This window comes from Alosa sapidissima, chromosome 17 (genome assembly GCF_018492685.1).
Source record: "Alosa sapidissima isolate fAloSap1 chromosome 17, fAloSap1.pri, whole genome shotgun sequence".
In the NCBI taxonomy this organism is placed as follows: Eukaryota; Metazoa; Chordata; class Actinopteri; order Clupeiformes; family Clupeidae; genus Alosa; species Alosa sapidissima.
Window position 1 is genome coordinate 27,766,226 of NC_055973.1, and position 27,890 is coordinate 27,794,115.

General features: G+C 41.5%; 2 protein-coding genes across 2 annotated transcripts; one reads left to right on the forward strand and one right to left on the reverse strand.

The window, feature by feature from the left end:
• The first annotated feature begins 2,562 nt into the window (after positions 1–2,562).
• On the forward strand, positions 2,563–6,967 carry LOC121687933 (holocytochrome c-type synthase). Its single transcript, XM_042067146.1, has 7 exons — positions 2,563–2,713; positions 3,344–3,489; positions 3,579–3,757; positions 4,174–4,322; positions 4,719–4,838; positions 5,136–5,222; positions 5,630–6,967. The coding sequence occupies exons 2-7, from the start codon at positions 3,372–3,374 to the stop codon at positions 5,826–5,828; spliced, it is 852 nt and encodes a 283-aa protein (XP_041923080.1). The 5' UTR covers positions 2,563–2,713; positions 3,344–3,371; the 3' UTR covers positions 5,829–6,967.
• A 4,059-nt stretch (positions 6,968–11,026) lies between these two features.
• Positions 11,027–27,264, reverse strand: tlcd4a (TLC domain containing 4a). The gene is made up of 7 exons (XM_042067147.1): positions 26,958–27,264; positions 22,249–22,418; positions 19,877–19,966; positions 19,612–19,670; positions 19,031–19,125; positions 14,862–14,935; positions 11,027–14,447 (listed from the first exon to the last, which is right to left on the reverse strand). The coding sequence occupies exons 2-7, from the start codon at positions 22,401–22,403 to the stop codon at positions 14,132–14,134; spliced, it is 789 nt and encodes a 262-aa protein (XP_041923081.1). The 5' UTR covers positions 22,404–22,418; positions 26,958–27,264; the 3' UTR covers positions 11,027–14,131.
• Between the last annotated feature and the right edge of the window lie 626 nt (positions 27,265–27,890).

A 27,890-nucleotide genomic window follows, 5' to 3' on the forward strand; every position in this document is an offset into this window, starting at 1 on the left:
CCAGGTGGAGACCCAGCTACTTGTAGGTGCTTACCACCTCCACATTGACCCCATCAATGGAGACTAGTAGCAGAGCGGGCTTAGACCTGCGGAAATCCACCACCATCTCCTTGGTCTTTGACAGACATGTGGACTCGAGTCACATGACTTGGACTCGAGTCAGACTCGAGTCATGATTTTAATGACTTCAGACTTGACTTGATAAAATTCGGCATGACTTGCGACTCGACTTGGACTTGAATACTATTCACTCAAGACTTGACTCGGACTTTGCCTCTTTGACTTGTGATGACTTGACATGTCTCGAATCAAAAACTAAATTTCCTGATCGTGTACCAGTCAACCCAGAGAGGCTTTCCTGCGACTAAAAAAAAATAAATAGCGGAGACAAGCGGACAGAGCACAGTTCAGTAGCCTACTGCCACTACCCTCACACGCGTACGCACTGTGTGTAGGGCACCAAGAGACAGAGGAAGGACCAACATTTAGCCAATCACTAGTAGCTTTACTGCAAATTGATTTGCACTCTTGTTAGAGAACGTTTGTCAAAAAGCACCAACAGCATGTTACATAAAGATGATACTTTTCGAGTCCTCTCCATTAAGATCCAACTTAAACTTATGCTAGCCTACTGCATTTAATTGAGAACACATCTAAGCACGCACGAGAGGGAGAGAAAACGAGTAGGTTCCAGCTGGCTTGTCATTGTTGATGATGATTGATATCTTCTTTTAAATATAAGAAACATATAAAAAGAAATCGTGGAGGCAACAAGTACGAGATTAGAGGAGATTGTGAATCCGGTTCTCACTAGTCTACTATACTGTTATAAACTATGAGATCCAGGTCACTATGACATAGCTGCACTCACTGTGATTTGGAAAGTGGACAAGAATATTATGAAGAGTTGTCTTTGCCTTGTGTAATGGAACTGGTGAGTCTTGAAGTATTCAATAATTTATTTACATGAAGCACATGATATGCCGATTGAAACGCATTCCACTCAGCTACTGTAGCTAGGTGGCTACTGGCTACCAGGCTCATAATTCACTTTTAATTGCAAACAGAAAATGTCAAGCAAGCATCATGTCATACATGTTTCTCTTTCCAAAGGGATGAAAGCTGTTTGTGCCAACTTAATATCATGCTTATCATTGTTAATATTGTGCTATACATGTGGCACAAACAATGTTTGAGTTTGTGGACTAGCCATAGGCTATATTTGAACGGAGCTGGTAAAAAAAGATCATTATGAGAACGTGTGGACAGTGCACAATGGGCTTAAAGTGACAGTGCACCATTTACAAATTAGATAAACAGCATCAAATGTGTAGTATTTCTTAAGAAATTAATACTTTAAAACACAATTACTGTCATTATTATCTTTTAAATAATATAAAAGTGTTGACCTTGGCTTCCCTTATGAGTCACCACTGGCAGACAGCCTAATAAATTGTTTGCAGGCAAATCTGTGGCCTAGCGCAGTGAAATACCATCAGTCAAATTATTACTCATCCTTACAGTGGGCTCCGCAATTTGGAAAAACATTATATATATTTGCAGCTGTGCTGAGTGTCATGTAGCTATCCGTTTTGTACAGATTACTCAGGTATGCACATGTGTATATTACACAGGTATGCACATGCATATGTCGTAAAAGATTACAAGACAGAAACATTGAACATATTTTAATCTGTATTTATAAAAAAAATACTGTGGATTAGATGGAAGTGCTAAAATTATGATCGATAGTCTAATAATGGCATTATTAAGTGAAGAGTACCTGATGACTTGTTCAGGACTTGAAAAAGATTGGGACTTGGACTTGGACTCGACTTGGCTTTGATGTGACTTGGACTTGGACTCGACTTGCCCTTCTCTGTATTTACTTGGGACTTGACTTGGACTTGACTGCTTACTTACTTGTGACTTGCTTGTGACTTGCCAAACAGTGACTTGGTCCCACCTCTGGTCTTTGAAGTGTTGAGTTGAAGGTGATTGAGTTTGCACCACTGCACAAAGTCCTCCACCAGGCTCCTGTACTCCTCCTCCTGCTCGTCAAAGTAAACTTTTGTTGGGGAAAAAAAGTTGGGTGTGATGACAGCGATATTTAGAACAGGTAGGAAATAAGAAGATTTTAAAGTTTAGGTTAATAAATAACTGCAATTCCTGTATGTCACTAGTTGTATGTAATAGGTTGACTGTTTTTTAGCCATTTTCTTAATATCAAATCAGAATGCTTACACTCTTCTGTGACCTTATAATTATGGTCACTGTGAACATTGTGATCACCTCAGAAAATCTGTAGCTTCAAGGGTTTTTATGTATGCATATTTAATAAGATATTGCCTCATTTGCATCTTTTATTTTTTAGGCAAAGTGTAACAGTTTCGTCCCGGGTAAAGATTTTGGCACACATCCCACGTTGTTCAATGGGGTCATATTAGTCTATAACAGTTTAGATATTCTCCGCTAAATGAAGTGCATACAAATCTTACCCAGGACATCTACTGTACCAACCACAGCCTACCACCAGAGCCCGTCTACGACATTCTCTGCTACCACTTCATCAGCGAATTTACTAGACTACACCTGACGTAACTGCGCACAGCGCAACTTGGAGTGACTCATACACGCAATGCATTGTGGGTAATCACTACAGCATGCACGTTGAGTCGTTGACATTGGGACTCTTACAGCGGGTCTCTGAAAGGTTGGTAACGTTAACCACCAGTTTGCTTTTTGTTTGTTGAGGTATACAGATATTTTTGAGTCGTAGCATCATATTAACCTTCTGAAGATGTATATATCCTAATTGAAGGACTTTATGTTTTTCGCTACAGTAAGGTTAATAACAGGGTGTTTGTCAGCTAACATTAGTTAGCTAGCCACATTATCCTAACGTTAGCCTTATTATGTTAACGTTACAAAACATCTACGTTACATAACTTTGTTTGAGAGATGTTTTGTAACGTTGTCTTTGTGACGTTCGTAAACACAAAGGACTAGCTTAGATTATCAATACGTGGTTGTATAACATTATTTTGAGGCTTATGTCTTCCTAACACCAGAGAATGTCTTATAAGGGATCTGCTAACACTTATCTAAAAGTGGCATGATGCTTAGCTAGCAAGCTAACGTTAACATAACTGTTAGCTAACCTAACTATGATGAAACAATAACGTTAACAATAACCAACCTCTTCTATCCAAGAAGTCCGTGATATCCCTCGGAACACAACTTTCCTTCACAATTCATTGCACTGCTGTAACATGAGGTGGAATTATATCAGAGGGCGTTGGCAAAAAAAAGGATTCATGAGTTGTGCTGTGTTTGGCTGTAGGTTTAGGTAATTTAAAGAGTCTGCAGCCATGGGCTCGACAATGTCAAATCCCGCTCCCACGGTCAAAGCTGAGGCTGCGATGGTGGCTCCAAATATCGGGCTGTCCCCACCTCAAGGCTGCCCTATGCATCGAGAGCCCCAACAAAGTGAGTCATTTGATTTGTAGGAAATTGTGTGACCTTCAGAGAGGAAGCTCTTTAGCATGTTTCACATCCTGGTCTACCTTTTCATTCAGGTTCTCCATCGCCACTGCTCTCTCCTCCATCTGAATGTCCAATGCACCAACCATCAGCTCCTGCTGCTGCAGCCCCAGGACCAGTTCATCAGGAGCGGGCATACGAGTTTGTGGAGTGTCCAATGAGAGCAGGGGCTCAAGGATTGGGACCCAAAGGTGACATTGACCCAACAAATATGGTAAGTATAAGTAAATAGTCAGCATCAGCCAAGGGTTGTGGATTCTGATAAGAATGAGACCTGACATAATTGCATGGGAGCTTTACCTTGAACATAATGTGTTACATTTCTAAAGGGTGTGTGCAGCCAGACTGCTCTTAGAGACTGCAATGTCAGTACACCTGTATGGAGCTAGTTTCGCTACTATTCATGGGTTTCATCGGGTCCCTTTCCACAGGTGTATAAAAATCAAGCACCTAGATTATGAATGCAGACTGCATGGTGCTTGATTAATACACCTGTGGAAAAGGACCTGATGAAACCCATGAATAGAATTATAGACATCAAAATGTGTATTCACATGTAAATTTGGACATGGGAGCGGAGAGTTTGGAACAATTTGAGTGTAGTAAGATCTGTGTATTTGCTCCGTCCAGATGCCACCTCCTAATCAAGTCCCAGCCCCTGACCAGCCCTTCTCACTTGACGTGACCAGAGAGGAGTCAAAAATCCCCCGCTCAGGAACAGAAAGAAACTGGGTGTATCCCTCCGAGCAGATGTTCTGGAATGCTATGCTTAGGAAGGGGTAGGTGTGATTAGCGACAATTAGTCCACAAATTCTGTAGTTACCTCTTTCCATGTCAATAGAAGCCCATGGTCTTTCAGACTGTCGATTTTCACATATTCTTATTTTACTTGATACCAATGTCCATTATTAAAAGAATGTTAACTTCACTGGCTCAGATTTTGTTTTTGCTGGGGGAAAGAGTGGTCTTATGGGGGAAAGAGTGGTCTTATGCTATGTTTTGCTGGGGGAAAGAGTGGTCTTATGTTATGTTTTGCTGGGGGAAAGAGTGGTCTTATGTTATGTTTTGCTGGGGGAAAGAGTGGTCTTATGTTATGTTTTGCTGGGGGAAAGAGTGGTCTTATGCTATGTTTTGCTGGCGGAAAGAGTGGTCTTATGCTATGTTTTGCTCCGTAGCTGGCGCTGGAAAGAGGATAACCTCGCTCCACACGACATGAGCAACATCATCAGAATCCACAATCGGAACAACGAGCAAGCCTGGGAAGAGATCCTGAAGTGGGAGGCCCTCCATGCAGAGTGAGTTTCCCTACATTGGCACCCATCCCATGTCTGCTAATATTCGCTAGCCCTCCATGCAGAGCGAGTTCCCCTACACTGGCACCCATTCCATGTCTGCTAATATTCGCTAGCCCTCCATGCAGAGTGAGTTCCCCTACACTGGCACCCATCCCATGTCTGCTAATATCCGCTAGCCTCATTATCTTATCTTAACTTTCCTTAAAATAAAGTATCTATCTGTCTATCTATCTATCCTGATTATGTACGGTGGCTGGTATAGTCCTCCCCTCTAAGTCTCTGGTCCTGTTATTGCAGGGAGTGTCCGTGTGGGCCATCCCTCAAGCGTTTTGGTGGGAAAGCAAAGGAGTTCTCACCTCGGGCTAGACTACGGCACTGGATGGGGTAAGCATTGGCTGAGTGATGATTGTTAGGGTGACTGCTTTCCAGACAAATTTCAACATGTCAAGCTTGGATGAACAGAGTTCAGCCATCTTAAGTGGTTGTGATAACTTTGTGCCCCCAAACTGCCTTTTTGTTTTTTTACATACGTCATTTTTTACATACGTCATTTTTTACGTTATTTGTTATACTTTTGATCTTTGCATTGTTAACATTATGTAGCTGCCAACGGGGGGCGGGGGGGGGGGGGGGGAGGGGGAGAGTGTGTGAGAACGCAATACGGTTCATGTGAGAGAGAAGCTTTTGAAAGTGTTTTCTTAGTGGGTATGAAAAACACAGTGGTGGAATCGGTAGTACAAAAAGTAAATTGTATACTTTTTGTAATGTGCTTGTTGCTCTCCCGGTTACAGGTACGAGTTGCCATTCGATCGACATGACTGGATTGTGGATCGCTGTGGGAAGGAGGTGCGATATGTGATTGACTATTATGACGGTGAGGTGGACAAAAATACCTACCAGTTCTCCATCCTGGACGTGCGTCCGGCCTTCGACTCACTGGGTGCAGTGTGGGATAGGATGAAGGTGGCCTGGTGGCGCTGGACATCTTGAAACGGAATGAGCAAAACCCATAAAAACAAATACATGCAAACAAGAAAAACTTTGACTTGCATAATAGGTGCTCTGACAATGACTGCCGTTTTCTCATCTACGTTTAAGACATTTACCTGAAAGATTCTTATCAGATTTGTGAATTATTAGTGCTCTAGGTAGAATAATCTTTGGCCTTTTTCTCTGTAAAAAGAGCTTGATTTTACATTTCCCAGAGAGAAAAAACCCCAACAACCTCTGTTGCTGAAGTTGACTTTTATCAGATTTATGATTCCTTGCATTCTGTGTATAATTCTACCTTCCAAGAGAGTGCACATATGAAACACCATTGATATTTCGATGTGCAGTTGTCACTCACTGTACAAATCTTTATAACAGCCTGTTTGAGTGATACTTGAGCTTTTAGAGTTGTCATATAATTCAAATATAATAACAAGTGATGAGAGATTTCTTGCTTTTTGGACAGGGTGACTCTTATTTGGCAGAGTTTATTATCAAAAGGAGAGCTTTCAACCGCACAGTGAGGTTTTACTGATTGTGAGGTTTGCATGATAGTTGCCTGATCTTGTCCTGAACATGGCAGTGCTCATGAAGCAGCTGCAAGAGATGTCCACTACACTGCACTCTCAACAGCCCTGTGTGGTTGGGAATTATGGATTGTGTTGGCGGCACGGAGCAAGACTTAAAGCAGGACTGGTATTCAATGCGCAGTAGACTCAAAAGTGGTCTTGTACTGCAAGTACAGGCCTGGCGAACTTGAATTACTAAATGGCGATTGGGGGGGAAAGAACATCTAGGAGAAGCTATTGTATGTCTATAGCTAATTACATGGCTCAAATCCTCCAACATACTGGTGGTTGTGATCATTTCTTTTCTCTCAAAAAGGGAATTTGTTCAGTTACCAGTTTTTACTGTATTTCTGCTGTTGTAGTTGGTCAGTAATCCAGCACCATCTGCTTGTGCAAAGCCAACATTTCAAAATGTCATGTTACACAATCTTATTTATTATCTGCTTTTTCTTTCGAAAATGCTGAAAATGGTCTCTTAATGCTTCTAACTGTAAAATAAAATGTCATACACAAACCCAACGTTTCTTATCTCTTACTCCCAAACTAATAAAACACAGACTCTCAAAGTAACTGGCTCTCCATGTGTGTCTGACTATTGGGTTAAAGTTGTGTGACCTTGGAATATTAAAGGTATCCAATGCAGTTTTGTTTTGAATTTATTATTATTATTATTATCTCCACAGTTGTGTAGTATTTGTATTTTACACAACTGTCCTAAATCCCACTGATGGCTTGCACCTTTCCCCTTGGACAAGTTACGTGGTGTTGTTTACTAAGTGAGAAAGATATCCCTGAAGAGCCATGTCAACTGGCGAGGTAATATTACACGTCTATGTTCTGGGAAAGTGCACCTTATCCATAACCGTGAACAGTTAGCCTACTTCTTCTAAAAAAAAGAAAAATCTCGGAAACCCTCAATTTGTTGTTTCCCTCTCAAACGTGATTGGATTGTGCAGGCGCCACTGATTGGGGACAGCCTATCAGCAATCACCTTCAGCTTTCCGCCAATGGCCGCCATGGTCAGAATTAGATAAGAGATGAAACCATGGATGAAGACGCAGCAGGTCCATCCCGGGAATGTGCCAAGTTAATAATAGTTTTAGCTTCAAGTGTTTCAATTACAAAATAGTATTATAGAAATACTGCCCATCCCTGGCAAATTGGTAAAAAGATGAAAATGACTTGATTCCTTTCAATTTCTTTTACATTCTCCAAGGTATTAACATTAACATTTTTCATAACTCCATGTAGGTTGTTTCTGTAAATGTAAGCACTGTGGCAGTAGTAATGCAATATTTAGAAAATGTAGGCTACTCTTGTACTCTTGATACTCAAGCCTACTTTTAAAAACAACTACTTCAGCACTTTTACTTAGACATCTGACTGTTGTACATTTACTTGTACTTGAGTAAAATTTAGCAAAGGGTCTCTGTACTTTTACTCAAGTAATGAAGCTGTGTACTCTGTCCGCCTCTGGATTTAAGTGTGTTATATGTTTAAATGAAATGTGTTTTGAACAAATGTAAGAAAAAGACACACAATGCACTGATAGATAAAGCAGTAGCGATCTCAGCTATGTATTTAGGAAGGAAAGTCCTATGAGCAGACAAAAAACATTTTTTAAGGCCCAAATGCACTTCATACAAGTTAGTTTACCGTCAAAATGACTTTGAAGCGGTTTTAGCGGAATTAAGATGGAAAAACTTGCATTGGATGCCTTTAAGCTGTTGGAACTGCAAAAGGTGGGGTGTCATATTTCCACAGTTCATTGAGTTTCCCAAGCTTGACTGTTGACCGTCACGAGATCTAACTCCAAGGGCTGACCTATGGCATAATTTCCTGATCTACTTTGAATAAAAGGAACCTGCTGACCAACATGCAAATCGGCCAACCACACACTGTTTCGTATGCCCCTCGGTTATTTTAATGTAAGATGAGACTGATGCATCAATAAGACTGATGCGACTGATGCATCAGTACTTAATTTTGACATAAACTCTCCTCATTAATGTTTCAAATGGACAAACAACTTCCATCACAAAGCTCTGTAAACTGTTTCAGTCTGTCTCAAATAAATAGCAGTGATTAGAAGGAAGGATCTCACAATGCACCTTACCACCAGCAGTCAACTCATTGGTCAGTGAAGTGAAACTTATCAGTAAAATTAGCTGATGTAGTAACCTGCATACATTTCCTACAGTTCTGTGAGTGGCCATGGGGTGTCAGTGTAAACATGGAACTGAATAATGTGATTTTCGGTATTTAAATGAAGAACCACAAATGGAGATTGAATTGTGTAAAACATATGAATCACTATTCATTGTCATCAGTAGTTGCACTTACCTGGTATTTTCAATTGGTTTTGAGCTGTAAATCTTAAAAAATGAGGGCATTAATGAATTTGGAATGTCTAATAGTTTACAAATAAAATATTTATTAATCATATAACTGCTTAAATCCAGCTTGCTCTAAAACAAATAAAAGCTTGCCAATGCTTCAATAATAGATGAGTGTGGAACAAATTAGACTTGTATGTCTAATGCATGTTTGTAAAAGCATGTTTGCTTAAAACTTAAAGTGGTTTTGCTTAAGATATAAATTGTTTTGTTTTAGATTTAAGCAGAGCTGGACAGTAACGGAGTACATTTACTTGAGAACAATTTTGAGGGATCTGTACTTTACTCCAGTATCATTTTTGGGGAGTACTCATGACACAGTACAAAAGTACATTTGAGAGGCAAATATTGTACTCTTTACTCCACTACATTTCTATCCATAACCGTGAACAGCTACTTCTTCTAAAAAAAAGAAAAATCTCGGAAACCCTCAATTTGTTGTTTCCCTCTCAAACGTGATTGGATTGTGCAGGCGCCACTGATTGGGGACAGCCTATCAGCAATCACCTTCAGCTTTCCGCCAATGGCCGCCATGGTCAGAATTAGATAAGAGATGAAACCATGGATGAAACAATGGATGAAGACGCAGCAGGTCCATCTAATGTGCCAAGTTAATAATAGTTTTAGCTTCAAGTGTTTTAATTACAAAATAGTATTATAGAAATACTGCCCATCCCTGGCAAATTGGTAAAAAGATGAAAATGACTTGATTACTTTCAATTTCTTTTACATTCTCCAAGGTATTAACATTAACATTTTTCATAACTCCATGTAGGTTGTTTCTGTAAATGTAAGCACTGTGGCAGTAGTAATGCAATATTTAGAAAATGTAGGCTACTCTTGTACTCTTGATACTCAAGCCTACTTTTAAAAACAACTACTTCAGCACTTTTACTTAGACATCTGACTGTTGTACATTTACTTGTACTTGAGTAAAATTTAGCAAAGGGTCTCTGTACTTTTACTCAAGTAATGAAGCTGTGTACTCTGTCCGCCTCTGGATTTAAGTGTGTTATATGTTTAAATGAAATGTGTTTTGAACAAATGTAAGAAAAAGACACACAATGCACTGATAGATAAAGCAGTAGCGATCTCAGCTATGTATTTAGGAAGGAAAGTCCTATGAGCAGACAAAAAACATTTTTTAAGGCCCAAATGCACTTCATACAAGCGAGGATATGGAAATCTGTTGATAGATACAAATGTATTTAGAAACTGACTCTAAATTGTTATATATATATATATATATATATATATATATATATATATATATATATATATATATATATATATATATATATATATATATATTATAAGATCTGTTATATGTTACAAGATCTGTCTTTTAGAAAAACTTTATATTTGGCTGAGAAGAATTAACTTCCTCTTAACCCCTGATGACAGATAAACGTCTGTAACCAGGACTTTTTGACCCCCCTTTAAATACAGCTCTGGATTCTTTTTATGAGCGAACCACATTATGCAAGTACGAACATAGGAAATAGGGAAATTAGGGAATAGGGGTTCAGATAGAGAGAGCCTCTCAGTCAGTCCACCCTTATTAGCCCCAAATTCAGATAGAGAGCTTCTCAGTCGGGTCAACCCTCTCGAACATCTAAAACCCATCCTCGCATCAGACACATACACTGAAAGGTGCTTCCTCTTTTTGTGCTGTGAGAGCTTTACAGCCCTAAGTTTCAAGCACGTGCACACACACACACACACACACACACACAGGAGTAGCGATCTCAACTGTGCTACTGGAGCACCGTAGGCATCAGAGTGGTCACAAGATGCAACAATTCCTATCTTCTCCTCTATCTATTAGGGGCAGCCGTGGCCCACTGATTAGCACTCTGGACTTGTAACTGGAGGGTTGCCGGTTTGAGCCCCGACCAGTGGGCTGCGGCTGAAGTGCCCTTGAGCAAGACACCTAACCCCTCACTGCTCCCCGAGTGCCGCTGTTGTAGCAGGCCGGGGTTAGTGTGTGCTTCACCTCACTGTGTGCTGTTTGTGTTTCACTAATTCACCGATTGGGTTAAATGTTATATTTATACCAAATTTCCCTCACGGGATCAAGAAAGTATATACTTATACTATATATATACTATATATATCTCTTCTCTCTATCTCCTGCCTTTATAACTACAATTATGGATCAATGGTTTTACCATTCAAAGTACACACCCTTTCAAAGCTATCAAACAGTATTGCACAACACTTACAAGGTGAATTGATCATGAATGTATTGCTTTATTGAGGCAGATGGCTTTACAAGGTCGGTTTTATAATTAAGACGAAACAACAAAAAACAAGAAGTTCAACTAATAAATAGAACCAATGCTCACAAATGACTGTGCTGGCCTTCCATCAAGTAAACGGTCCTTACCCCAGGAGCATGAGACCGCTGAGGCCTTGACACTTTGGTTAATGGGTGTAAACATCCTAGAGATCACATCACAAGGAGTTACCCATGGTCAACAAAGACTTAAAGAAAACATAGCATTATATCAAATAATAAAAAAAACTCTGTACATGTATACAGTATTGTCTTGCAAAGGCTCAATGAAACTAACCCTATAAGCCACCGAATAAAATGAAAAAAAATATAGAGCGACATCTCCCCTTCAAATGCACTTTTACTACTTTGCATGTTTTTCAGTGAAAGAACATAAATTTGATGATGCGTGTAAGAAGAATATTGTGTCACATTTTCTGGACAAGTTATAGGTCAAGTGTCTAGATCCACCCGATGCAATATACTGGCTGAGATTACTCATTCATGCATTCCCACACAATTACATTTAATCCACTTTAAACAAAAAAAGAAAAGAACTTCCTTGGATTATGAAAATTCCGACTATCCTACAAACACTGCAAATCTAAATGTCATAAAATTAAGATGAAAGCACTGCCGAGGTATGGACATGCCCTTGTTTTTTACTACATTGGAAACTACACATATGTATAGTTCATTGCATCTAGATATATATAATCATATTACTAAAATCTATTTGGCATGATTTACAGTGCTCAAGTCCCTGTACAGTATGCAAGCAAACTAATATCTGGCAATGCTGCTGAGCATGCAATGTGTATGACAAAATGTTCATTTACATCAACGTGTTTCCTTATTAAACAGTTTGGCTTGTTTTTCAGAGTCTGAATGTTTCACATAAAAACAAACAACCGTTTGGTTAAATCATGCTAAGACATAGGCTATGCTGGTAGGGCTGGTAAATAAATTGTTAATCATCTCTCCTGTATAACTTCCTCTTATAATTTCCCTGACCTGTATATCATCACATTTTGTTAGGACAAATCAACAGAGGCATAGAAATCATCCAAAAGACAGTGGAAGCTACTTGCACACATGAACACTGAACAAACTGTAACAAAATAGTAATGTGCTGTATAAAAATAATGTTTGAAAATAAGGCAACCAGAAAAAAATAATTTGAAAATCATGGAGGCATAAATGCTGATTGAAGTGTGCAGACGTAATTAAAACACAATTAACAGGTGAAAGGTGTGTGTATTAATTCAAGTACAGTTTCGCTGGATTGTTCCATTGAAAAACAAAAAAAGCCTCCCAATATTTATTTTTCATTGTTATTAAATACTCTTCATTTTGTAAAATACAAGTTTCAAACAGTAGTGGACACCCTCACCTGTTTGTCATTGTGTGCATATAGAATATGTACTCTACACTAAAATGTTCCCAACGGACACATTCTCAACTGATCATAAGGAATATAATGGTATTGTGAACTCTTCCCTTAAATATATATCTACAGATACATCACAAACACCTTTATAATCCATATATCATTTCCTTTTAAAATAATAAATATGTAGGTATGTAATTGACATGCGACTCCAGTGTGTAACTGGTTTAAATTAATTATGTGTATGATGCAGACATAATTCTTCACACTGATCATTAAAACATGAACCAAAGGCTCTCACAGTAGCCCAAAGGGCACATTCACCAAAGACTAATTTTCTGTTTAGTCTTTATATTTTTTTTTCATTAGTCTATACATCCCTTTTAACCTTCCACCAAGTTGTTTTTTCAAGAATTCAAGCTCAAAACTTACTGTTTGGAATACATTTATAGGACATAAAGTTGACTTTTAAACACCTAGCTTCTCCACTTCCGACCAATGTCACTGAACCTCTTGTCAAGAATGCAATTCAAGGGACAACATTACAGCATGCAACTACTGACTGTACAGAGAAAGCATTACTGATTTTGCACCATTGTGACATATCAGATTCCGTATACAGGGTATGGTATCTTGTTTCAAGACGGGTCCCAAATCTCTTGGGGGAGTGAACCATTCAAGGAATGTATTCCTCTATAGACCTTACAATCCTTTACTTTTACATCCTAAATTACTTGGTGAGCAATATGGCATATCCTCTTTAAGTACCTGCAAAGTGCACTTTCCAACCAAACGAAACAAACAAAAAGACGAAATCAGAGAAACTAGCGAGACTAGAATTCAACCTTCTCTCTCGGCTCTGGGAAATCATACCCTTGGTGGCTGATGAATGATTTCCTGAAAGTTTGTGGCCCAGCTGAGCCATAGACAGCTGGGTAGACCTTTTCTGAGTCTTCCGAAGTAACCCCAACAAAAATATCAAAGCGACCAGCGTTCTCTGAGGTGTTGCATTCCCCTGGGTTTAGCTTTTCTCAGAGACCTGGTATTGGTTTCCTAACTTCTTTTCTATCATCATATACTGGGATGGGGAAATATGCAGGAAAAAACATTGTTCGGGGACATTAAAAAATAGTCTGAGAATCAATTCCCTCTTATGTTCCAATAATTTTTAGGCAACCATAACATGAATACAAAAAAGTAGATACAGATGCACACACAACTTCATTTATAAAGTAAACAACACTCCGTTGTCATAGGAGGCTCTAGAGGGTAATGTTTAATGCTGTGTGGCCTTTTAGTGCGAGTCATCAGGAAACGGAAAAGATCAAGGTCAAGGTCGTCACGAGCCATTTCGAAATGCACTAAAAGAAAAACAACAACATCAAAACAAAAGGACTTGGCCATGCACTGAGAGTATTGCTGACAGGGGGCTGAGAATTCGTTTGAAAGGGGACTCTCTGAGGTTGAGAGCCTTCACATGTCAGTGCCAGAATGCAGTATCCAACCCGACACGCAGCAAAAAGAGTTCATGCCAATGAGGCCAGACCAGAAGAGAACCCTCCCTGCCCAAAAAAACCATGTTGTGCATTGAGGAGTACAGAATCTCTTCTCAGTCCTTCCATCCAAAAAGAACAGAGGGGACATATTTAAAAAGCTAAGTTTCAACATCTTCAGTCGGCCTTGCCGTTTTCCTGGAGTGGCGCCTTAGGCCTGTGGCGAGAACGCATCACCCTGTAACAGCCGCGCGCAATCTTGTGCATCCACATGATGTTCATGACGTCCAGGCAGAAGCTGGAGAAGATCCAGGCTCCACGGCCGCCCAGCGGAACGCGGTAGAAGGCCTCGGTGCCGTAGACCGCGTACATGCGGGTGTAGTAGACGGGCATGACGGCGATCCGCACCAGGAAGAAGATGGCTGCCATCAGCATGCCATTGGCGATGTTGGGCCTTGAGGATTTGGGGTAACCTAACACTTCAAAGAACCAGCTGAAAAAACACACAAGGTGAGGAGAGGAGGTTGGCATGGGTGGCAGCTGCAGCCAGCTGGTCACGTACAGTATTCAGCTCTGGTGTACATAGCCCAACAGGCCCATGCAGTCACATCACATGAAGTTCCTATTTTGTTCTGGTTAAGAAAGGGTAGGAGAAAAGGAATCTGCATAGCTGACATGCACTAATAAGCAAACATAAGCAGCTAAATTAGGAGAACTGACCATCTATAACCCTCTTTACAGTATGGGAGGATTGAAGGCTTCTTCAGATAAGTCAGTAGTTTGGATCTGGCATGCAAGATTGTGTCTCTGTTTGTGATATGTGTTCTTAGCTAGTCTGACATGCTATTCACAGTCTGACACTGGGGGATGTTCTTGCCCTTGCGTCACCCTGTTTGTAAGTACCTACCGCTGGTTAACACATGGGGTGGAAAATTCTGCTAGCAGACGGAAGTTAGCAAAATAAGGCAACATTCCTTGGCCCTGGAAGAAACAAGTGAAGAAGAGACAGTGATACAGGACAGAATCAAGTTAGACAGTGTCTTCATATTTATGGGTAGAAATGTCAAGCGCATTGGATGGAAACATCTATTTCACAAAAGGTGGTCCAGAGGTCTCCCGCACAGAGGCTCTGTTCTCCACTGGGTTTCTATGGCAGGATTTCCATTAAAATGAGGAATAGGTCTCCCAAAAAGTCTGCTCTAATTTTGAGCACTGTTGGAATGTAGGGCTAATGGTGCCGATTAAAACTGAACTGAAAGATACTTAAGTCTCAGGAGACTTCCCTTCAGAGGCAACACTTCCTTAAGGCGTATTAACCCACCCACATTTAGCTGGGATCTGACTCCTTTTTTTAGCTTTTGTGTTCCATTAGTAGAACTAGCCAATATCTTGTGTCAGAAAGAGAATTTTTTTTTTTTTTTTTAAAAAACAAGAAATGAGGCTTAGATATTGCCAAATGATTTAATCGAGTGAACAGACAGTGTAACAACTGCACCTATGCAAAATAATTACTTTTGCCATTAGGTCTGCACCAGTCCAGTGTACTGAATGCTGAATGCTGAATACTGAATTTGGCTCTTAATGACTATGAAGTGTTTCAGGAGCTACCCAGGCCAATAACGAGTCAGACAGTATATTCCCGTCTCTGCCAACTTACCTCGTAGCCTGAAATAAAAGGCAGTGGGTTAGCACATACAGTACTTACTCAGCTGAGGAGCACAGAAAAAATGATTGCAGTTTCACCAGAGAGCAGGTCAAATGGAATGTCCAGCACGTGCATGCTAGTACCTCTAGGTACTGGTAAGTCCATACTGTAACTGGGCTACATTCTCTGCTTAGAGCTCGTCAACAGCAACAACAGCAGACAAGACAGGAAGGACCTCAGTCTAGATCAGTCAAGTCTGGCTTCTCTTTTGTTTGTTCTTGTTTAAGTCCCCCCACCACCACCCCCAAATTAAGCTAAACTTATCATTCTGGTAGTTTTTGCATGAAGGGATTTGATTTTGTTTTGGTTTCAGGTCAGAGGTGGGCAGCGTTATTTTCCAAAAACAAGAGACCATGTTAGGTGAGCACAGAAAGCACAGACAGACAGGACAGAAGATTGTCAGGGAACATAAGTGCAGATACACTCAAAAGAAAAGAACAAAAAAAAGGTAAAGAGAAAAAAGAAAGAAGGTAGCGACACTGACGACTAGTTACTTGTTATTACTGTGCGTTGACATGCATCACACAAACGACCCAACCGCACACAGAGCTGGACACTCGTGAGAGTGCGACAGAAGGACGGACAAGCAAAATCGCCAGCACTAACCCAACGTTTTGGCTACAGAGGCTACAGGATTTCAGGTCAACTTTCTGACACTAAGATCATGTTACGTACAAGACAGACTATCATGACAAGCAATGTTACAGCAGACTAGCTAACGTTTTTGGGCCTGTTTATGGGGCCTGTCACAAGGATGTACTGTGAAAGCCAATGTCACCCTAAAATGAGACTATTGTGTACGGTACTCTAGGGCAGGGTTGGCAAGTTGACTGTTTATGACATCCACTTGAGCTATTTATGTAGATGAATGTCTCATCTGGGACAAAGATTAACAACAAAAGAATGTGGGGTGATATCTACATCCCTATTACAACAGAGGTTATAATCAGTGTTGAACTGATATGAACTGATAAAATAAATGCATTCCACTGGTTTAATCTATACATAACTGTGAATAAAAATGTATAGTATATATTTACCTAAGAATATATGACCTAAACTATCGCAAAGCAAACTACACAAAACACATGCAACGGGTACAACACACTGGTGAAAACGATTTGCAAAACAACACATTTTTTGCAAGGTACAGAAATGACTCAACATAAGAGACCTCTAGATTGCTGTTTCTGTCGATATTGCCGTCATGGCAAAAAGGGGTTTTGTTTTCCGTGGAAGATGTCAATGCCAATCCAAATCAGACTTGTCAACAAACATTTTATTTGTGGACCAACTTGGTCAGCGCGGGACCAAAGTGCAGCAGTCATGAAATGTTCCAGTGACAGTATGGTCTGTAGCCCATCCACTTGAAAGAGTGCGTTCAGGAGATCACGAAATGAGGGGGGAGAAAACAAAACATTGCTGGAAACAAAAGAAGCGCCGAATCTTCTATTTAAGATGCTAGGCCACATTTCAAACTACAGTAAAGGACTCCTGTAAAGTGTGTATATGGATGTGTGCTGTGCCACTGATTTGAGCATCACCCAAAATAAGCAAAGCTATTTTAAGACTGCCGATTTGTGTTATAAATAAGCTGTGTAGAAGTGTTTGGTTAATTTATGCTCTAGATTTCTCATCTTGAGTGCTAACTCAACATAACAGTGGAGTTATATGATTGCCTTGCTAAATGCATTCTTATTTGAATGGCTCAGTAAAAGGCCTTTGCAAATGAAAACCATTCATTGTGCTTAGGTTTGTCTATCTGTGGGGTTCAGATGTCTGTACTTTCCAAATCCAATAGATAAACTGCACAACATAGTTGTGAGTATTAGTGGAATATTTTGAACCAAATGTATTGAAAAAAATAGAGAAGAGCTTGAAAAGGGAGACTCCAAAACAACGTAAGAAAGTTAGAACAAAAAAAGAAAAAAAGAAATGTAGAAAAACAGAAGCTGAGTTTAAAGACAAGAAGACGAAGAGATCGTTGAGGTTTACAGGAGTACAGTGTAGGAGGAAAGGGAGTAGAAAGGAAGGAAAGGTGTTTGAACTCAGTCCTGGCACATAGCAAAGTAGTTAGGGCATGCACCACACAGAAGAGCCTTCACCATGACAACAGGAGCGGAGCTGAGGGCCACTGGCCGGCATGCATGCAGCTGGACGCAGCGCGCTTCGGCTCCGCTCGCAAGACCCTCAGTGACGGGGCCAGCGAGACATAAGCAAGGGGTCTTTTTTTGGCAAAGGGACAGGGGGAGCAAGATGAGTCAGAAGAAGGAGGAGGAAGAAGAAGAGGAGGAGGAGGAGGAGGAGAGGAAGATGAGAGGCTCCTGCCATAACCATTGATGAGCATTCCATGCAAAAAATACCATCATCAACATCACCGTCATTGTCATAACCATGAGCTACAGAACCTGGTGACCTAGAGGGTTACAGACCAACAGAACCAAGGGTGAACAGCGGAGACCGTGGCATAGCTGGGCGGATGCCAACTGCAATCAGAACTGAAGGCTGGCTGTGGCCGCTGAGGACTTCATGGTCTAGATCCAGACACCCTTCCTTAAGTGCACACCAGCATTTGTTTGATTCTTTATCATTTCTTAAATTAATTGTTTTGGATTAGTGCAGCATGTTACTGCAGGACCCTAACCTAACTGTTATCTAATCTCTGTGCTTAGAAGTTATTGAAGTACATAACGATTAGTTACAGAAATGGCAGCTTAAGAAACGGTCTGGCAGGACCCCATGCAAGACTGCTGTGTATGGATAAAAGTGCCTGTGAAATCCCACTCAACTTACTTCCTTACCTTTCTCTTCTGTTTCAATAACAGGAAATCTGACATGAGGCTAATCTACATCAAAAGATGCTGTGAGACTTGGAAAGCAGTATGCTGACACAGTATGTCTGAATGGTGTAGGCCTACAATTGTTATGGCAAAAAACTAACACAAATAGAAAAAAAAATGATATTAGTTATGTATTAAATCAACTCCATTCAGATTTATGAAGATCACTGTAATCATTATTCTGAGTGCTTTCACAAGAGCTCATTTTGTAAAGTATCTGGGCACCACTGACCTCATGAGCTTGCACCTTGCCACACATACGGAAGCCATGTTGCCATTCTCTATGCTGCCTCTGCCTAAGTACAGACCTCTACACTTAAACAGCCAAGCGAAAAGCATACATTTGCATGTGATTAGCATCACACACACATGCCTGCTAATTGCTAGTGCCAGTGAGTGGGTTAGAATGTTCTCCTCAGCAGCCCACTTGGTTGAGTTCTTCCTGCAGCGTCATCTGTAGTGCTGTTCACCCTTGGTTGTCTCTTTCCCACCTTGCCTGCACGTTCTGCTATTGGACAATAGGGCACTCACCAGTACATAGTAGTAAGCATACAATGCTGCCAGGTGGTGAATTACAAAAAACTTGTCCCCTATCGCCCTCCAATAGTAAAATATGAGCAGCAGATCTGGAAGGAAAGACATGGGTAGAGTGAGGACCATTTCTGTTACATAAGATGTGAAAAAACAGTAACGATAGAATCATTTCAAATGTTTTTCTAAGGATTTTGGCCAGGGATTATTTAAGTTGAGCAATATAGATAAAGTAACCCAAATGCTGTCTGTGGCATACACCTACTAGTGATATAAATGCCTGTAAACAAGTCACTTTTCTTTTTGACAATACATTGATATTTTCTGAATATAAAGACAATTATTGGTTTAGACTTGCATACATTTTAACAAGAAAACAAATATCAAAATGTTACCCCTTAAAATATTCCTTAGTCACTTACCCCTTTAGAAATGTATTTGCCAGCATGCATTGTCATATGTCATTAAAACTACAAAATAGCTCAAGAATTATCAAAACATCTGTAAAACATATGGACGAGCAGTGCACTGGAATAATAGCTATTGATTTGACAGTTTTCTGACATGACGCTGAAACTCACCAGATATGAGGTAGCCAGTGGTAATGCCCACGTTTATCTTGACCAGCGTCGGATCTCCCCTGTTGTCAGAACAGGAAAGGGAAAAAAAGAGACCAAAGGACAAAGACAGAAAAACAAGCAGGAGTCACTGTCAATGCATACAGAGAGGGCCTTCATGTTGCCAGTACAAAAACAGGTTGATTGACAGCATGCTTGCAGCTTCTCTCTCTTTCTTTCTCTCTCTCTCTCTCTCTCTCTCTCTCGTTGACACAGCTTGAAGCCTCACCACACAGGGTCTTGATTGACGGCGTCATCAAATAGCAGGATGTAGAGGCAGAAGAGGCCAACCACCAGGGCATGAAATGTGGACACTGTCCTGCAGAGGGAGAGGCACAAACACCAGGGGCAAGGTACCAATTACTGGACAGTAGTAAGTATAAGTAAGTATATATAAGTATATAAGTATATATACTCTTTTTGATCCCTGCATTTATCCCAATCCGTGAATTAGTGAAACACACTCAGCACACAGTGAACACACACTAATCTCGGCGCAGTGAGCTGCCTGCAACAACAGCGGCGCTCGGGGAGCAGTGAGGGGTTAGGTGCCTTGCTCAAGGGCACTTCAGCCGTGCCTACTGGTCGGGGTTCGAACCGGCAACCCTCCGGTTACAAGTACGAAGTGCTAACCAGTAGGCCATGGCTGCCCCCAACCTAGACCCAGCAGGGAGATGCCTTGGACACAACACGCGCACTTCTTGTGTCCACGGTATCTTGGTGGGGAAAAAAAGTAGATGTAACATTGTAATCACAGACAAGCAAACCACCAGAATCTAAAAAGCAATGCTTTGAATGCTGTTGTCAGTGCTTCTTTCAATTTGAATTTCAATCCAAATGTATTGGGCGTGGTGGAGCATCGATAACGTCACCGACTGACGTTGACCGAACCGATTCCTGCCATTGCGTCAAATCTGAATTTGAATGTAATCAAATATAGAGTTTGGATTACTAATTTAAAGGAGTCACAGTATGTTTTTCAGGTAGTTCTGTTGTGCAGATGGATGCTGTCCATGGCTCTGCCTTTCCCATATATGGATCACTCAAATGCCAGCCTATGGTGGGGTTTTTCATGTGAAAATTCAAACATCTAATCTAATCTAATCTAATTTCAAATTAAACATCTGGAACAATCCTACGAATGCCATCACCTCCAATTCTTCACCCCAGCACACGCTTACAGTCAACTCGTTTCGCACCTCAAGGAATGTAGCAAAGGGGATCTCTGCGGTTGATAAGAAAGTAAGTGCTCACAGTAGCAGACTGCAGAACAGGTGATAAGGAGGTGCCACAGCCTGAGCATCGGACTCCCGGAGGGAGATTATAAATCTGTTACGAGGGGAGAGGGACTGTGAAGTCCACTTGGAGGCACTGCCGAAGCCTTTTCAATAGCGTCTGTGTAATCCACTTTCCCTGATTCAATTATCGTTCCCAAAATGCGGTTCACAGCCTGGCCAGGGATGAAGAGGAACCTCGTAATGAAAATAAATGCCGTCATCCATTTCTGCAAGGGAAATGGTAACGAGGGGCAGAGGGCCGTGCCACAGCATGCCATGCTAATAATGATTGATCGAGGCAGTCGGCGAAAAGAAAGGCCAGCCCTCTCCACATCAGATTCGCCAATTTGCTCCTTCGTTGCTGAACCCACACTGTGCAGCTCCCATGGCCTGTGGCGGTCAAGTGGCTAATGTTGGAATATTCTGGGAATGTTCGTGATTTTTTACCGACCCCTTTTTTTTTTTTAAACACACAAGTTGTTTTTGAGGGAAGCGTGCCAGCAAAGGGCAATCTGGCCCCTGTGACTACAGAACGTGGCTTATCTGCAGCATCCGTATCGTGTCCCAAGCAAAAGAGACCTGCATGTTTTCAATTTGTTTTAAAAGTATGATAGCTGCACTGCTGGGCTTGTGGGATCTGTTTTTGATTTTGAAGCAGCTCAGAGAGACTACTTTGGGTTGTGTTTACAAGAGGACCACCCAACACAATGAGGTCTGTTTTTATTACGGAGATATACAATTCTGTGTTGAATAGAATTTCAATATTCAGTTATTTATTAGACCAACGTTTCGGCTGCCGAAACGTTGGTTTAATAAATAACTGCATATTGAAGTTGTGAGTGTGCCACGACACTTCTTCTAAATTCAAGACTGACAGTTTTAAATATACAATTCAAGAGCTTTTCCTGTGTAAAAGGACAAACGGATGAAATTTCCCATTGCCTGTTAAATAGTTATTTCAGACACCAAGTGCACTGTGCAACGCAGTATGTGTGATACCAGACAATACGAATACCTATTCCTGACACTAAAGAAATTAATTTACCTGTGTGATTGCCAACACCTCCCTTTAGACTGAATTTCCTAGGGTTAGGGAAATCCCTCACATGTCCCACGAAGCAAATTTTGCCCTTGACCACACGGAGTCCTCTCTCGGTTCAAATTAAAATGATCCATGCTATTAATGGTCCTAAACTTCTACTGTTTAGTGAAATAATTTTTCAGAAAGTCATTCTTTTACAGAAGAACCCAAGGTTGATCTTGCCAGCCGGTCTTTCTATCTAATCAATGAGAACGGGAAGAAATGATGATAAGTAAAGTGTACCTGGAGTTCCACTCGATCTTCTGCTTGGGGTTGAGGCGCAGAAAGCCCTGGCTGACCCTGGACGAGACCCAGGGGCTCACGCTGTGAAACAACCACTGGAAGGTAATGAAACTGACCACTGCGATGAGCAGGATGATCTGGCTGAAGGCGTCCATGGCCACCTTTCCAATCTGCAAAGGGGGACAAAAAAAAACACATTAACAAAAACAAAAGAATAGCAGACTCATGCCAATGACAGCAACTAAATATGAATGTGATCGTACCTAAAGTGCAGGTCATGAAATGGCCAACACACCTGACGAGGTGAGTACAATCCCTCAGGACTGCAGTCCTTTTAGGGGGAGAGACCGAAAAGGAGCCTTTGCTGCAGAATCTGAATATTGCCTTGCCCAAAAAAAAAAAAGACCCTCCCACCTCAGGCACAGTGAGCAGCCTGAGGGACACAAAACCAACTAGCAGCATGTCTGACATGCTATATGGCCTCCTAACTTTATTTAGACCTCCCGTGCCAAACATAGATTACAGCAAATGCTCATAACATTGCAGATGGCATCCACTATTACGACAGAAGGAGTTATTCAATCTGAAGGATAGGAGTTACTCAATCTATGATGCAAGTATGCCAGCACTGAGTTTCGATCATTTCTTTGGAACATATATAACTGGGTTGTGTACACTACACACAAAGAGGTGCTTATATAATTGCCCTGAGTATAACTTGGTCAACAAGCACAAGACAGTATGCCATGCTGATATGAATGGCACTCATAATCTCTTTAATTGAATGCAATATTGTGGTCTGCCAGCTACTTTGTGGAACAGAGATTTGCTGAGTGCAGCATGTAGTCAAATCTGGTATACTCATTGTTGACTAAAGAGTAATATTGAAATTTCATGATATTTGTAGTTAGAAGCCTACATCCCCTAAGCTCATGTGCAGCTAAATTTGAATGTGAACAAGTCTCCCAGAACTTTCCCTGAGTGAACTCTAAACATTACCCCACTGTCAGGCCATTCCTGACTCCTTACAAGGGTGGTAGTGATTGGCTCAGTCTGTCAGTTGAAATGGTAGACCCTCCTCTCCGAACCTTGCGAGTGTAAAGCAGGCAGTGATCTAGAAAGATAAGCCCTTGGCCAAAACATTGCAGGTGACAGCCATGGCAGTCCAGTCCAGAGTACTATGGCTGGATATAGTCAGCATGCCAAGAAATCTGACTGGAAAAGGCAGGCTGACTGGAACAAAGGTGCTGCAATAAAAAGTCTTGTTTTCTCCCAGTGATGAAGTGGAGGAGTGTGTGTGTGTGTGTGCGTGTGTTTGTTTGTGTGTAGGTGGTAGCCACAGCAGTAAGTACTGCATGCACCACTGTGTGTACACAGAATACATCAGCTGTGTTCTCCCTTACGAAAGGCACTGAATTCTAAGGCCCTGATCCAGGGGGTTTGGCTGAGCCTTACAGAATGGCAGCAAACCAGCCAAATACTGCTGTAGCTGCCAATCAACTATTCTGACCTATAGCCCAGCAACATGGGTGTAGTGAGATAGCAAGAGAGAGAGAGAAAGAGAGAGGAAACAGGAGAAATAATGGAAGAAAGAAACTGAGAAAAGGAGAGACTGAGAGAGAGGAGGCAAAACAAAAAACATCTTCTGCAAAAACATCTGCCCACTCTCCACAGTGAGGTTGTCTACACTGACCCAGTTTACAAAGCTGACTGAAGTTCACCATGCTGCCGCTAACTGAGAACAACTGAGAAGTGTTAAGCCCACCTGAGATGTCCCTCTACCTTTACAGATAAGAGAAAAAACACATGTGTTGCTTGAGTGAGTGTGTGTGTGTGTGTGTGTGTGTGTGTGTGTGTGTGTGTGTGTGTGTGTGTGTTGTGGGGCAGGTATGCGCCTATCATATGTTGAGTCTAAATGGAAAGAGGCCGAGAGTGTTCTGAGGAAAAAGAATAACCAAAGATAAAACATAGTAAAACTGACACTCAGGTGAATCATGTTTCCTCTCTGTCCGAGTGTTGCGAGTGTTACAGGAAGTAAACAAATTCTGTTTGCGCATGTGTGTGTGAGAAAGTGTGTGTGTGTGTAAGTGAAAGAGAAAGAACGAAAAAGAGAGAGAGAGAAAGAGGGCAAAAAAATAGCCTCCTTCACAGTTACTTAAACATCACTGTAGTCCTGACGGCCCCATACAACTCCCTGACTGTCACCTGCTCTGCTATGACAAAGAGCGGCCGCTGATAAACAGCCCCTGACAGCCGCCAGGGCATGCAGGCGCATTGCAGTGGGAGCTCCCAGTCCATGGCCAAGCCGGCTGTCGCACTGGTGCATTTGCATATGGTCTGATTTGACTGCACTGGCCCTTGGTGGAAGGCCAAACCACCCTTTCCTCCTCTCTCCCTCTCTCTCTCTCTCTCTCTCTCTCTTTCTCTGTGTCTTATCTCATTATGTGTGTATGTGTCTCCACTGCCACCTCCACACTCTGTTCCTTGATGCTGTTGTGCACATGCAGTAGGTGCACTAGCAGATCACTACGCTGCAGCTCCTGATTATAGCTGGCAAGCGGTCCGAGGTTCATGCTGACCAGGTATTTGACCTGGCATGAGTCCTCACCTAGGCCCGTCAACTCAACGTAAGATGCTGTGTGGTATTTCGGTGGTATGTTATGTAACAAAAGAGGTGTCCAAAGAATGAAGAACAGATAAGGCAGGTATCTGACTGGAACAACAAGGTGTCGGATTATCGCCATCTTGTTTTCTTACTATCACATTATGGCGCCTAGTGATAACTCAATAATGTGCGGCTTGAAGGAAGTGCTGATTAGGAGCTGATAGAGCACAATGCAAGTCTGATCAATTATGAAAAAATGTGACTTGGTAACATAGGAGTGGCTGCACAACCACATTCATACACAACCACATGTGTGAGTATCTGCAAACGCACACAGGGGAGTCAAACACAGACGGCGGTTGCCAAGGACAGGGGAGCGAGGCGGCGGTCAAACGAACATGAACAGGCAGCTGGGGCACAATGTGGAGACTGCAGACCTGCCAGAAACATAAAACAACTGCCCCAGTCCCAGTCCTGTACCCCTGTACTGACAGCTGCCAAGGTCAAAAGGTCGAGGCCAGGCCACTTGGATCTTGAAGTTATTTTAAAACTGATCCAGGAAGACAGAAAATCAAAAAAAGGGTGAATTCAAAAGGGAGCGTCATACAGTGTCATATTGGTAACCGAAAACGAACCCTGTGATCATCTTCTCCAAAATTCAGTTCTTCCTAGTCAGTCATCTTCTTGAATCTTGACATTTTCAGGCATTGTCTTGTCAGAGGATTTCTGGATTCAGTTGTGGATAGCCCTTGCAGATAACAGTTGACTTTGAAATAGATCTGAAGGTTGATGTGGACCAAATGATGGCCAGGTGTTAGTCACTGTCGGGGCAGTGGTGTTGCAGAAGCATGCTTTTAAGTTGCCCAGCATTTTCATTTTTATAATGTGTAGTCTTTAGCTGAAGAGGTTATGCTTGCCTTTTCGCACAGATTCAGATGCGAATTCAAGACATTCCTTCACGGCAAATGATGTGGCACACCACGGCATAGGTGATAAGCATTTTTAGTTGATAGGGCATGATTATGGTGTCCATGAAGTTGCTTTGGTCAGTTGTATCCGTCTTGAACTCACAAGCTACTGCTAGTATGCCAACAGCTAGATTCTTTATTTCTTGTATGGCAGAGATTGCGCTGCAAATTGCGCCTAGCTTCCAAAAATAAGATTGACGACCTCTTCCATGGAAAATATGTCACTTCCGTTTAAAGAGAACTGCTGGAGAGAGGGGTTTGTGTAACATTGTAGCTCTTAATACTGCAGTTACCAGCGCCGGTGTTAATGTGTAACCAGGTTCTTGGACTTGTGTGAACTATAATTTAAACTGAATACATTCGGGGAACTGAAAGAAAAGGTAAACATCATCCGGAAATCTGTAGATAGATGTAACAAGGAAGCAAACGACAACTGACACGTGTGTCTAGATAAGGGCTATGGACAGGAAAACATGGTCGCTCTCTGTACCCTATGTTTTACTGCAGTCACAACCCTCAAGTCAGGCAGGAATACACGGTGAATTTGATGTTCTTTCTCTCCTTGTCATAAGTTACCCAGTGAATAACAAAACCTCTGTCTATCGTCTGAATGACTGTTGCTCATCGGGGCACTGAATGAAAATGAAGAATAATTTAGTAGTATAGGTGGTGGGACAGACTATAACATTGGCCGTTACATGGGGTATTAAAAGGATCACAAGACCACTACCTTTAGCTAACTTGACTGGCAGACAGTGTAGCAGGCAATCATATGCCTGCAATTGGCAAAAACAATAAAGTTAACAACATTTTGTGCTGTCCACTGCTTGGCGCAAGCCTACTATGTGTCACTGGAAACACTCTTGTGTAACATTAGTTCATTGTAGTATCCTGAGGACCACATTAGATATGTTATTACAGTGGAATATTAAAAAGAAAACATTGAGAATTCAACACTTCGACCTGAACGAACCCTGTGATTCCTAATCAACAGACTGTGATTAGCCTGGGTTAGGCCAGTTCTCACGCCGCATTGCCAAAACAAGACGAGCCCTGTAGGCTATTAGCCTAAAAATAAATAAATAAATGTAGGCTAATACTAAATTGAGTGACATAGGTGCAACGTTTGGACTTACCGCTCGTCTTTCATGAAGATTCTAAGGTCCAAACTCAACTGGTTATTTGGGCATTTTGATGGAAACCATGGGCTGACGAATTCTGTCGACAGCCGCGATTTGTCATATCGCTATAATAAACATTCGTCGTCCTCAGTGCAAAAAAATGCAACGTTTAACAAACGCGTTTTGTGAGCAAAATATGTGGTCTCGTTATGTTACATTGCTCTGAGCGGCTGTGTTAATTTCATACCACGGAATAGGCATTATGAGACCACAGTATGAGATGCGCTCGGAAACTGATGCGCGATTATGGCAGTGATGGGGTGGGGAGGGGGTTACTGCAGGGCAAGGCGCGTTCTCCTATGAGAATCGAATTACAGCGAAACTCTTAAAGAGACACACACATAGCTGCGATGTAAACATGGACCATAAAGCGTAAATCTAACTATTCATCCAAATGTAGGGTATCCATTTAATAGGATTGGAGCATCCCTTGTTGTTACACAGTTTGTGCAGTGCTACGGCCAGTATGCCGTATCTCAGAATGTTTAGGAAATAAAGGGGGTATCAGGATATGGTTCTTTATCCGTATTCCCTCCAAAGTGTTGGGTTCCTCCTTGGACCATGCATCAACTGTCCAACCCTCAAGTTTCGTGAAAATTGGCCTGTTAGTTTTAATACTGCAGACACCATAACCACTACTGTATCATATCCCTTCAGTGGTTTAAAACGCATTGCATGTCCTTGTGTGTCGACGTTTGGGTACGGTCAACCAAGGCTGGCGCAGGGCATGGCTTTTGTTTGCCCTCGGATGATGCTAGGAATCATTAACAAAGCACAGTAGGCCTAACCTATGAACACAAGACCTCACACCATGGTTTAACCTGTAGAACCACCATCAAACCATACGGACCATTGCTAAGAAGCAATAAAGCAGTCTTCACTGAAACA